The sequence below is a fragment of the Armigeres subalbatus genome, chromosome 1 (assembly GCF_024139115.2).
Source record: "Armigeres subalbatus isolate Guangzhou_Male chromosome 1, GZ_Asu_2, whole genome shotgun sequence".
Lineage (NCBI taxonomy): Eukaryota > Metazoa > Arthropoda > Insecta > Diptera > Culicidae > Armigeres > Armigeres subalbatus.
In genome coordinates, this window is record NC_085139.1 from 235,000,693 (window position 1) to 235,013,222 (window position 12,530).

Consider the following 12,530-nt stretch of genomic DNA (forward strand, 5'->3'; position numbering starts at 1 on the left):
CCCTTGGTCGAGTTGTCCCACCCTCTCCGCCATTTGGTTACCGTTGCTGCCTTTATATTCCTTCGAGCGTTATCGGTGCCCCTGAGGGCGTAGCACTCCTCGTCTTCCTCTACCACCAGTTTGATAGGCATCATGCCCGCGAGTACATGCCGCTTCGCGAGATACGGTGCGATATGCGCTGATAACTCTCAGGCACATTAGCCTGTGTGTACTCTCCAGCTTTCGAACGTTGCAGTTTACGCTCAACGCTGACACCCAAGCTGGTCCTCCGTATCGCAGTATTGGAACCGCCACGCTTGTCAGCAGCTTGCGCTTACTGGAGCACATCTAGAGCCGTTCGCCATCATCTTCGATAGTCCCGCTATCGCCTTCGCTGCGCGCTTGCAGACCTAGTCGACATGATTTTTGCGAAGCTCAACGTATCGTCGAGCATCATTGTTTCAGAGATCTCATGGAGGTGATGCCGCAGCCACCGACTCTATATTGTCGCCTCCTTTACCGATTTCCGGTTGTTGACGACTATCATCTCCGTTTTATGATGCGCCAACTGTAGCTTCTTGCTGCGCAACCATTCCTCCACTAGGCTGATCGAATAGGCTGCAGTCAATTCGACCTCTTAACGGATTCTCCGTACACGGTCATGGTTACGTCATCGGCGAATCCCACTAACTTGACTCCTGGCGGGAGCTTCAACCGCAGCACGCCATCGTACATCACGTTCCACAGCAATGGACCCAAAATTGATCCCTGTGGGACACCTGCCGTGATGGGGGCGGTAGCCAAGCCTTCGTCTGTCTCGTAGATCAATAATCGATTCTGAAAGTAGCTTCCCAGAATCTTATACAGCCCTACCGGTACTCCCAGCCGAAGCAACGAGTTCGCGATCTCCATCCAGCACGCACTGTTGAATGCATTCCGCACGTCGAGTGTTATTACTGCGAAATAGTATACAACCGTTTCATTAACACTAAAGGTCTCAATCGACTAAAACCCACCAGTGTAAGAAAGAACTGGATGTATTTTTATTAATATTCCGTGAAGTAGCACATTCCGCGAAATGGTAGATTCCGCCAAAGTACAATCCGCCATATGTCGTACCGCGAAAAGTTACATGTCGCCAAATGCTATTCCGCGATATGTTCAACCACGGAAATGAATTCCGCGAAATGGTTTTCGCCGAAATGTTATACAATCGGCCGAAAATGTGATTTGAAAAGTGAGAAATGAAGAGTGAGGAGTGAGTTGTAGGACGTCCAACTTCTTACTCCGTGAGTTATGAGACATCTCACTTATCACTTCGTGCTACTCACTTTCCACAATGAGAAATGATAAATGAGAAGTGAAACGTCTCATTTCTCACTCCTCATTTCTCACTTTTCACTGTGAAAAGTGAGTAGTGCGAAGTGAGAAGTGAGACAACTCACTACTCACTTCTCATTTTTTACAGTGAGAAGTGAGAAATTAGTAAGACGTCTCACTTCTCACTCCTCATTTCTCACTTCTCTCTGTAAAAAGTGAAAAGTGAGAAGTGAGTAGTGAGACGTCTCACTTTTCACTTCGCACTACTCACTTTTTCCTATTCGGTCAAATGTTCTATTCGACCAAATGTTCTATTCGGCCAAATGTCCAATTCGGCCAAATGTCCAATTCGGCAAAATGTCTTATTCGACCAAATGTGCTTTTCGGCCAAATGTCCTATTCGGCCAAATGTCCTATTCGGCCAAATGTCGTATTATCGAGAAGCAATTTTTTTATTTATTGTAAATCATTAAATTGATTTTTTTCAATTTAGAAATCGGTTCTTTGGTATTTCTGTATTAATTACTGTTACAGTCGTATTACAGAAAGGTTAATATCGACAGGCTACAAAGGTCTCATGGGATTTCAAAACAGATTGGATATTCTGCTCTTTTATTTACAAAGCCTAATTGTCTCGCATTGGGAAAATGTAAATCCATTTTCGTCAGGCCATCCGAAAACCAGAATAAGCGCAATTGTAAAATTATCATTTTTTATATATTGAAAAGATTTTTTTGATTCTATACTCGCGGAGTTAAAATATGACACCATGCAGTACACATCGTTCTCTGGTTCAGTCACATTGCGTGACCCCATGAAATGGAAGTTTCCGCTACCGTTTTTCATATACCTAGTAGATTAACATTTCATTTGAAATAAAAAATAATGTGAAAAAATACCACGATACAAAATCTAACAAATATGGAATAATATCTGATTTTCTTCCATTGAAATGTTTTGATTTGAATAACATTGACTAAGTTGCTGTGGCAACTCATGAAGAAATAACAGGTGATGAATAAGGTGATATCATAATGTGGTTGTTCAATTTTCTACTCTAGTACCTACTTCCTGAGCACTTAAAAGTGGGCTCTTATATGGGACATGAACGTCTTAATTAGTCTTTGTTATAATCTCTTATGGTTTTCGTGACAGTCAATATCTCGGAGCTCTGTAAAGATTTTAGGGTTCGGGATGAACAATTCCAAGCCGAAAGAAAAGGGGTATTCCAAGTATTCGAAGCAATTTTTAGCTTCACGGTTAATCAGTCGAGGCTCTGAGCCATATTTTGAGATACTGACTGAAATTTGAGAATTGTAATGAAAATTTCCCTTGGGGCAAATAACTTTTGATGAAAATTGATCTGTAGTTGTAGCTTGTCTCATCACAATTTTCGATAACCCTTCAAACGCTTATTTTTAATACATCGGGGCCGTTGAGCACATTCGAGGGTGAAAATCCATAACAGACTATTTTACACCATTCACTCCAGTTCGTGTGACCGACCACACGACGGGCCGCACCCGCAAACGCTATCCAGCTCTATCTGTCTAGCGCTGCTGACCGTTCATCAGGCTGCTGTCATGGTCATATTTTTGCTCACTTTTTGGGCCAAAGATAAAACCGAACAATAAGTACCTACGGTGTCTTTGGTCGCACCAGCCAGCACCGTGTGAAGACTTACGCGCGCAAAAGAATGTAGCCGATGGTGATGACGAACCCGCGCTTATCGCATGGCATTCAACACCTCCACCCCCACATGACACAACCGCAGAGATAGCGATTCATCGCCTGTGGACGGTTTTGTTCACACGATTTCGAGGAGCTTTTCTACGGAGTTGGTACCGCGGTCAGTTGTAGGCGTTTTCCGATTAGTTTTTGCCTTACAAAATGTGACCATTCCGAAGAGCGGTATGAATGTCATGCGACGCTGGACTAATATGAAGAGGATGAATAATGTACGAGGAGGAAGTTGACGAACCAAAAAGTGAAAGAGAATAACCGACACCAGAGCGGCGATTGTTGGCATCAAGCTGGGTGTTAATCACAAAATTCATCACGTTTCTTTATATTATTTTTACAACTTGTGTGAGGTGAACGAACCATTTGAAAACCCACTTTGCTTTTAAAATTGTGGATTTGTTATGGTTTTAATGAATAATGATAGAGGACAAACAATTTAGCAATCAAAACATAGGTTATGTAAGCAAACGCACTTTCGTGGCCATAAATCTCTTCACTCTTAATTTGAAAAATAAGAAAACTTCTTTATTGAAATCTTCATCCTTATCACGCGAGTTATTAATTTAATGTTTAAATTTAAAGAGATTGATTCTTATCAGTTTTTTTTTCAATTACCGAGCAACAAAAATTCAAATGTGATTCCTGCATTTGCACCGCCGCAGGAAACTAAATAACAATTTCTCGTTAAGCCAAATGGCTTCACAAGACGCACCCTTGCTCACGCATTGAATTGAATCCCACGCAAATCAGATCGCGAGTCCGTCTACATAAACCACCCCGCCGACGAAACATGACGAGATGGCTAATCAAAATGCAAACAATAACATTTGTGTGTTAATGTTCGGCCCGTTTGTATCCTCCTCCGAAAGGCACGCCAGTTTTTGAACATTTTTCCGCTGGTGCTTCTTGTTCGCGTGCAGTCATTGATTAGGCCAAACCTGCTGCCAGTCAGTCAAGCCATTAGCCAACGAAACAAGTTCAAGTCGCTGTATTCCGTCCGATAGCGAAGCGACAATGAAGAATCAGAGCGAGCAGCAGCACAACGGTTGAAAACGAAAATTTAATACCGTAGGTTCTCGGACGTCCTTGAGCGATTGAAGAACGGCAACAAAAAATAATCGTTGCAGAATTGAATTGTAGGTGAAAATATGTATTTGCGCCATTTAGCACTGGTTTGCGGCGTAGGAGCTCTATCACTACCACTACCACTATTCTGTTTCCGCAAAGTACGGGGGGCACGTAACTTCTTACCATTATTGCACGCAGCAGTTCACAACCACTTGATTGCAACTAAATTAGAGCTCTGACACGTTTATTCCATTCTTTTGGTCTAAGCCATGCTCCGTCACTGCGAAGTTGGGAGAAAATAACTGTCGAGTGAAACTACATGAGTTTGGGAACCCCTGAAACCAACTCAATAAACGCCACCGTCCACCCTCGCTCGATAATAATGGATTTCATTTTTCGTTTGTTTTTGTTATTCTGTTTCTTCTCGGTGGTGGCGATCCATCCATGGCGGTGCGTTTTGGCTGGACGCTTCGTCAACCTTCAACATCAGCAGCGGTGGAGAACAATTTGAATCGCACGAAAAAGTCATCCAACAAATCAACGAACCCGCTGCAGCAGCAGCAACAGCCCGTATTCAACCCGCATTCGAAGCACCTGGACGTGTGGTTGGCCAACGCCATTCGTGGTCTGGAGACCGCCACCAGTCAGGATTCGTCCGATCAACTGGACAGTCCAACGCCGAAAGGCGGCAGCTACGGAGAACCATTGTCGCTCCCGCCCAATTTGGTAAGTGTCAATAATGCGCCGCCCCCTCATGCGCGGCTATTGGCTGTGGGGTTTGAGTTTACTTTTGCGTGTGCTTGGAAGGGTTGCCAAATTCTGATTCATCAATGAGAGAAGAAGCACTTGCTCTGATTTTGCACGACAATGGAATGTTTGATAACAGCTTTTGAAGATGTTATCATGTGCTGGATTGCAATTGTCAATTTATTTTTAGGTCGATGACGACTTCTTTTAATCTATAGGATGGATTCCACAAAGCATTGGATACTCAGGATGGAACTTTTATATGGGAAATAATATAAGATCTATCCAATTATCACAATATTCAGTAAAATCGTTAAAAACAATAAGACCCGTTATTTATTCAATCATCTGGGTAACCAATTTCGAGATAGGGTCGTTAGAAACATCGACGATTTCGGAAAATTACAAAAACAATCAAAACTTTCGAACTGCTGGACCGAATGAAAGCTAAAAAGTACTTCTTTCTTAAAAAATGCGAAACTCAACGATCTGCTCCAATTCACATGGACAAATATTGATTTTTACTGCGAGACTTTTCAACGACTTCTTGCGCTCGTATTTTAATTAAAATATCTTCCAATTTCAGGAGCCATATTTAGCCTAGCCGTTTAGATGCACAGCTACAAAACAAGACCAAGCTGAGGGTAGATGATTATCTTGACATCGCTTGGATTAAAAGTATCATCGTGTTAGCCTCATGACATACTAATGCGAAAATGGTAACTTGGCATAGTCCCCCAGCAGTCAATAAATTGAAAAAAGTCGAAGAGAATTACATATGATTTTTCAGAATTCATTGGAAACAACACTTAAACACGACTTAATTCGCAATTCCAGGGAGAATTATTTGAAAAAAGATTCCCTTCGGAATCTGGAGAGGATTCCCTTTGGAATCCGGAGAGGATTCCTTTGGAATCCGAAGAGGATTCCTTTTGGAATCCGAAGAGGATTCCTTTTGGAATCCAGAGAGCATTCCCTTTGGAATCCAGAGAGGATTCCCTTCGGAATCCGAAGAGGATTTCCCTCGGAATCCGAAGAGGATTTCCCTCGGAATCCGAAGAGGATTCCCCTCGGAATCCGGAGAGGATTCCCTTTGGAATCCGGAGAGGATTCCCTTTGGAATCCGGAGAGGATTCCCTTTGGAATCCGGAGAGGATTCCCTTTGGAATCCAGAGAGGATTCCCCTTGGAATCCGGAGAGGATTCCCTTCGGAATCCGGAGAGGATTCCCTGCGGAATCCGGAGAGGATTCCCTGCGGAATCCAGAGAGGATTCCTTGCGGAATTCAGAGAGGATTCCCTGCGGAATCCGGAGAGGATTCCCTGCCGAATCCGGAGAGGATTCCCTGCGGAATTCAGAGAGGATTCCTTGCGGAATCCGGAGAGGATTCCCTGCGGAATCCGGAGAGGATTACCTGCGGAATCCGGAGAGGATTCCCATCGGAATCCGGAGAGGATTCCCATCGGAATCCGGAGAAGATTCCCTTCGGAATTCGGAGAGGATTCCTTCGGAATCCGGAGGATTCCTTCGGAATCCGGAGAGGATTCCTTCGGAATCCGGAGAGGATTCCTTCGGAATCGGAGAGGATTCCTTCGGAATCCGGAGAGGATTCCCTTCGAATCCGGAGAGGATTCCTTCGAATCCGGAGAAGATTCCTTCGGAATCCGGAGAGGATTCCCTTCGGAATCAGGAGAGGATTCCCTTCGGAATCCGGAGAGGATTCCCTTCGGAATCCGGAGAGGATTCCCTGCGGAATCCGGAGAGGATTCCCTGCGGAATCCGGAGAGGATTCCCTGCGGAATCCGGAGAGGATTCCCTGCGGAATCCGGAGAGGATTCCCTGCGGAATCCGGAGAGGATTCCCTGCGGAATCCGGAGAGGATTCCCTGCGGAATCCGGAGAGGATTCCCTGCGGAATCCGGAGAGGATTCCCTGCGGAATCCGGAGAGGATTCCCTGCGGAATCCGGAGAGGATTCCCTGCGGAATCAGGAGAGGATTCCCTGCGGCATCCGGAGAGGATTCCCTGCGGCATCCGGAGAGGATTCCCTGCGGAATCCGGAGAGGATTCCCCGCGGAATCCCGAAAGGATTCCCCTCGGAATCCCGAAAGGATTCCCCTCGGAATCCCGAAAGGATTTCCCTCGGAATCCCGAAAGGATTCCCCTCGGAATCCGGAAAGGATTGCCATCGGAATCCGGAAAGGATTCCCCTCGGAATCGAAAGGATTCCTCGGAATCGAAAGGATTCCCTCGGAATCCCGAAAGGATTCCCTCGGAATCGAAAGGATTCCTCGGAATCTCGAAAGAATTCCTCGGAATCTCGAAATGATTCCCCTCGGAATCCGAAAGGATTCCCTCGGAATCCTGAAAGGATTCCCTCGGAATCCCGAAAGGATTCCCTCGGAATCCCGGAAAGGATTCCCCTCGGAATCGAAAGGATTCCCTCGGAATCCCGAAAGGATTCCCCTCGGAATCGAAAGGATTCCTCGGAACTCGAAAGGATTCCCTCGGAATCCCGAAAGGATTCCCCTCTGGAATCCCGAAATGATTCCCTCGGAATCCTGGAAGGATTCCCTCGGAATCCTGGAAAGATTCCCTTGGAATCCTGGATGGATTCCCCTCGGAATCGAAAGGATTCCCTCGGAATCGAAAGGATTCCCCTCGGAATCGAAAGGATTCCCTCGGAATCCTGAAAGGATTCCCCTCGGAATCGAAAGGATTCCCCTCGGAATCCCTGAAAGGATTCCCTCGGAATCCCGAAAGGATTCCTCGGAATCTGAAAGGATTCCCTCGGAATCGAAAGGATTCCTCGGAATCGAAAGGATTCCCTCGGAATCTGAAAGGATTCCCTCGGAATCGAAAGGATTCCTCGGAATCGAAAGGATTCCCTCGGAATCCCGAAAGGATTCCCTCGAACTCGAAAGGATTCCCTCGGAATCCCGAAAGGATTCCTCGGAATCGAAAGGATTCCCCTCGGAATCGAAAGGATTCCCTCGGAATCCCGAAAGGATTCCCCTCGGAATCTGAAAGGATTCCTCGGAATCGAAAGGATTCCCTCGGAATCGAAAGGATTCCCTCGGAATCCGAAAGGATTCCTCGGAATCGAAAGGATTCCTCGGAATCGAAAGGATTCCTCGGAATCCCGAAAGGATTCCTCGGAATCCTGAAAGGATTCCCTCGGAATCGAAAGGATTCCCTCGGAATCCCGAAAGGATTCCTCGGAATCCCGAAAGGATTCCCTCGAATCGAAAGGATTCCTCGAAAGGATTCCCTCGAATCCCGAAAGGATTCCCTCGGAATCCCTGAAAGGATTCCCTCGGAATCCCGAAAGGATTCCTCGGAATCCCGAAAGGATTCCCCTCGGAATCGAAAGGATTCCCTCGGAATCGAAAGGATTCCCTCGGAATCGAAAGGATTCCTCGGAATCCCGAAAGGATTCCTCGGAATCGAAAGGATTCCCTCGGAATCCCGAAAGGATTCCCCTCGGAATCCCTGAAAGGATTCCCTCGAATCCCGAAAGGATTCCCTCGGAATCCCGAAAGGATTCCTCGGAATCCCGAAAGGATTCCCTCGGAATCGAAAGGATTCCCTCGGAATCCCGAAAGGATTCCCTCGGAATCGAAAGGATTCCCTCGGAATCCTGAAAGGATTCCCTCGGAATCCCGAAAGGATTCCCTCGGAACCTGAAAGGATTCCCTCGGAATCCTGAAAGGATTCCCTCGGAATCGAAAGGATTCCCTCGGAATCCCGAAAGGATTCCCTCGGAATCGAAAGGATTCCCCTCGGAATCGAAAGGATTCCCTCGGAATCCCGAAAGGATTCCCCTCGGAATCCTGAAAGGATTCCCCTCGGAATCGAAAGGATTCCCCTCGGAATCCGAAAGGATTCCCTCGAATCCCGAAAGGATTCCTCGGAATCGAAAGGATTCCCCTCGGAATCGAAAGGATTCCCTCGGAATCGAAAGGATTCCCTCGAATCCCGAAAGGATTCCCTCGGAATCGAAAGGATTCCTCGGAATCCCGAAAGGATTCCCTCGGAATCTGAAAGGATTCCCTCGGAATCGAAAGGATTCCCTCGGAATCGAAAGGATTCCCCTCGGAATCGAAAGGATTCCCCTCGGAATCCGAAAGGATTCCTCGGAATCGAAAGGATTCCCTCGGAATCGAAAGGATTCCCCTCGGAATCCCGAAAGGATTCCCTCGGAATCGAAAGGATTCCCTCGGAATCCTGGAAAGGATTCCTCGAATCCCTGAAAGGATTCCCTCGGAATCCCGAAAGGATTCCCCGGAATCCTGAAAGGATTCCCTCGGAATCCCTGAAAGGATTCCCTCGGAATCGAAAGGATTCCCTCGGAATCGGAAAGGATTCCCTCGGAATCCCTGAAAGGATTCCCTCGGAATCGAAAGGATTCCCCTCGGAATCGAAAGGATTCCCTCGGAATCGAAAGGATTCCCTCGGAATCCCGAAAGGATTCCCTCGGAATCCGAAAGGATTCCCTCGGAATCGAAAGGATTCCCTCGGAATCGAAAGGATTCCCTCGGAATCCCGAAAGGATTCCCTCGGAATCGAAAGGATTCCCTCGAATCGAAAGGATTCCCTCGGAATCCCGAAAGGATTCCCTCGGAATCGAAAGGATTCCCTCGGAATCGAAAGGATTCCCTCGGAATCCTGAAAGGATTCCTCGGAATCCCGAAAGGATTCCTCGGAATCCCGAAAGGATTCCCTCGGAATCCTGAAAGGATTCCTCGGAATCGAAAGGATTCCTCGGAATCGAAAGGATTCCTCGGAATCGAAAGGATTCCTCGAATCCCGAAAGGATTCCCTCGAATCCTGAAAGGATTCCTCGGAATCGAAAGGATTCCCTCGAATCCCGAAAGGATTCCCTCGGAATCGAAAGGATTCCCTCGGAATCTGAAAGGATTCCCCTCGGAATCGAAAGGATTCCCTCGGAATCGAAAGGATTCCCCTCGGAATCGAAAGGATTCCCTCGGAATCCTGAAAGGATTCCTCGGAATCCCGAAAGGATTCCCTCGGAATCGAAAGGATTCCCCTCGGAATCGAAAGGATTCCCTCGGAATCCCGGAAAGGATTCCCTCGGAATCGAAAGGATTCCTCGGAATCCCGAAAGGATTCCCTCGGAATCCCGGAAAGGATTCCCTCGGAATCCCTGAAAGGATTCCCTCGGAATCGAAAGGATTCCCCTCGGAATCCCGAAAGGATTCCTCGGAATCCCGAAAGGATTCCCTCGGAATCGAAAGGATTCCTCGGAATCGAAAGGATTCCTCGGAATCCCGAAAGGATTCCTCGGAATCCGAAAGGATTCCCTCGGAATCCCGAAAGGATTCCCTCGGAATCCCGAAAGGATTCCCTCGAATCCTGAAAGGATTCCCTCGGAATCCCGAAAGGATTCCTCGGAATCGAAAGGATTCCCTCGGAATCCGAAAGGATTCCCTCGGAATCCTGAAAGGATTCCTCGGAATCCTGAAAGGATTCCTCTCGGAATCGAAAGGATTCCTCTCGGAATCCCGAAAGGATTCCCCTCGGAATCGAAAGGATTCCTCGGAATCCTGAAAGGATTCCCTCGGAATCCTGAAAGGATTCCCTCGGAATCGAAAGGATTCCCTCGAATCCTGAAAGGATTCCCCTCGGAATCCCGAAAGGATTCCCCTCGGAATCCCGAAAGGATTCCCCTCGGAATCCCGAAAGGATTCCCCTCGGAATCCCGATTTTTTCACGGAATTTGGCAAAGATTTTCTTCAGAGACCGGCGTAGATTCTTTTGAAATATTGAATGGATTCCCTCCGAGATTCAGCGCGGATTTCCTCCGTAATTCGGTGTGGATTAACCTCACCCTAGCAGCACACATTTCCCACATAGGTTATTGCAACGGATATGCGACTAGATATGGTCGCATATCGAAGCAGAGAAGAGTGCTTTGAAGATCAAAAGAGATTCAAACCTCTTCGAAGGTGACCTAACAGGACATCTTAGTATTCTAAACAAAATAAGTATCAACTCACTGATCACAAACAACGATGATTGGATGAGAAGAAGATACAACTTTATCGATGTTTTGATGTAATTAATCTTGAGCGAAGCACATGGACAAATGGTGGACCAAATCTTCGTTCAGGATCGATTGTGTTTTACACCGATGGTTCAAAACTGAACAATCAAGTTGGAGCAGGCGTGACTGGCCCAGGGACGAATATTTCGATTCCCATGGGAAAGTGGCCATCTGTTTTCCAAGCTGAAGTTCAGGCTATTCTTGAATGCTCTAATTTATGCATACGTCGAAATTAGAGGCATTCAAATATTTGCATTAATGTCTGATAGTCAAGCAGCATTGAATGCTCTGAAATCAGCAAGATGCACATCTAAACTCGTTTGGGAATGTGTTCAGTCATTCCAAACCTTGGGTAGTCGTAACAAAGTGAACCTATATTGGGTTCCTGGTCATTGTGGCATTGAAGGCAATGAACAAGCTGATATGCTGGCAAGACTTGGTTCATCTCGACAATTCATATGTCCAGAACCTTTTTGTGGTGTATCTGCGTGTTCTCTTAGAATGGAACTGAAATCTTGGGAACATTCAAAAATAGAGGACATTTGAAGAACACCTTGATTGCGAGGCAGTCTAAACGTTTCATCACACCAAACGTATTTATCACTGTAAAATCTTAGATCTTTCAAAAAAGATCTTAACACATATACAGGTCTTGTAACAGGCCATTGCCCGAGCCGTTATCACTTGAAGCTGCTAGGAAAACTTCAAGATGATGTATGTCGCTTCTGCGGTATACATGTGGAAGACTCGGAACATCTGTTATGCCATTGTCCGGCAATTTTTAGAAAAGATTACAGTTCTTCAACAGGGGGCTGATAGAACCCTCTGAAGTTTGGAGAACAAGTCCCAATTTGGTAGTGCGATTCATCAGAACCATAATACCGTATTGGGAAGACGCTGGTAGTCAAGGTGATGCAATTGCTCTACATAGCAATGATGCGTCAACTTGACAAAGCTATATGAAATGGGGCATATATCACAATAGATCTAACAAATGGTCGCAGTGATTAAAATACCCAACAGGGAAAAAAAAAAGATATGGTCACTATCAAATTGCTGCAACCATTTTAGTCTGTCTTGAACTGCTCGGGCAGAGTCCCACGTGAATTCACTTCAGAATCCTGCATGGACTATCCATAATCTGTCGTGTAGTCTCTTCAGAATCCGATTTTAGGAATCCAGCGTGAATTCCCTTCGCAATCCTGGAATCCTGGAATCCAATCCTGGAATTTCTTCGGAAAATGGTGTGGATTTCTATCGAAATTCGGCCTGGATTTGCTTTGGATTCCGCTGAGATTTTTTTTTGTTATTTGGTGTGGATTTCTCTTTAAATCCGGCGTGGAGTTCTTTAGTATTTTAGCAAATCAAAAAAAGTATTGGAAATACTAAAGGGACTAAAAGGAATACACGAATAACACGAAAATTATTATTAGTGATAAAAATTATTGTCATTAAAAAATTATATTTCATATTAATTGTTATTCAAAGTTATATGTTTTTCATGTAGTAATTTTTGTTTATAATCAACCTTAATATATTTTTAACTCGCGTTTTGATTCGGATTGTATGCATTGTCTTTAAACTTCCTTGCGATAAGTATTTTAAAATT

At 45.7% G+C, this 12,530-nt stretch overlaps 1 protein-coding gene across 11 annotated transcripts in view; it reads left to right on the top strand.

The window, feature by feature from the left end:
* Positions 1-12,530, top strand: part of LOC134205901 (uncharacterized protein DDB_G0283357) — a 191,129-nt gene that overhangs the window by 18,422 nt on the left and 160,177 nt on the right. For all 11 annotated transcript variants that reach the window (XM_062681602.1, XM_062681599.1, XM_062681603.1 and 8 more), the window contains one exon: positions 4,604-4,836. In XM_062681602.1, coding sequence (XP_062537586.1) covers positions 4,604-4,836 — 233 coding nt within the window. The remainder of the gene's footprint in view (positions 1-4,603; positions 4,837-12,530) is intronic.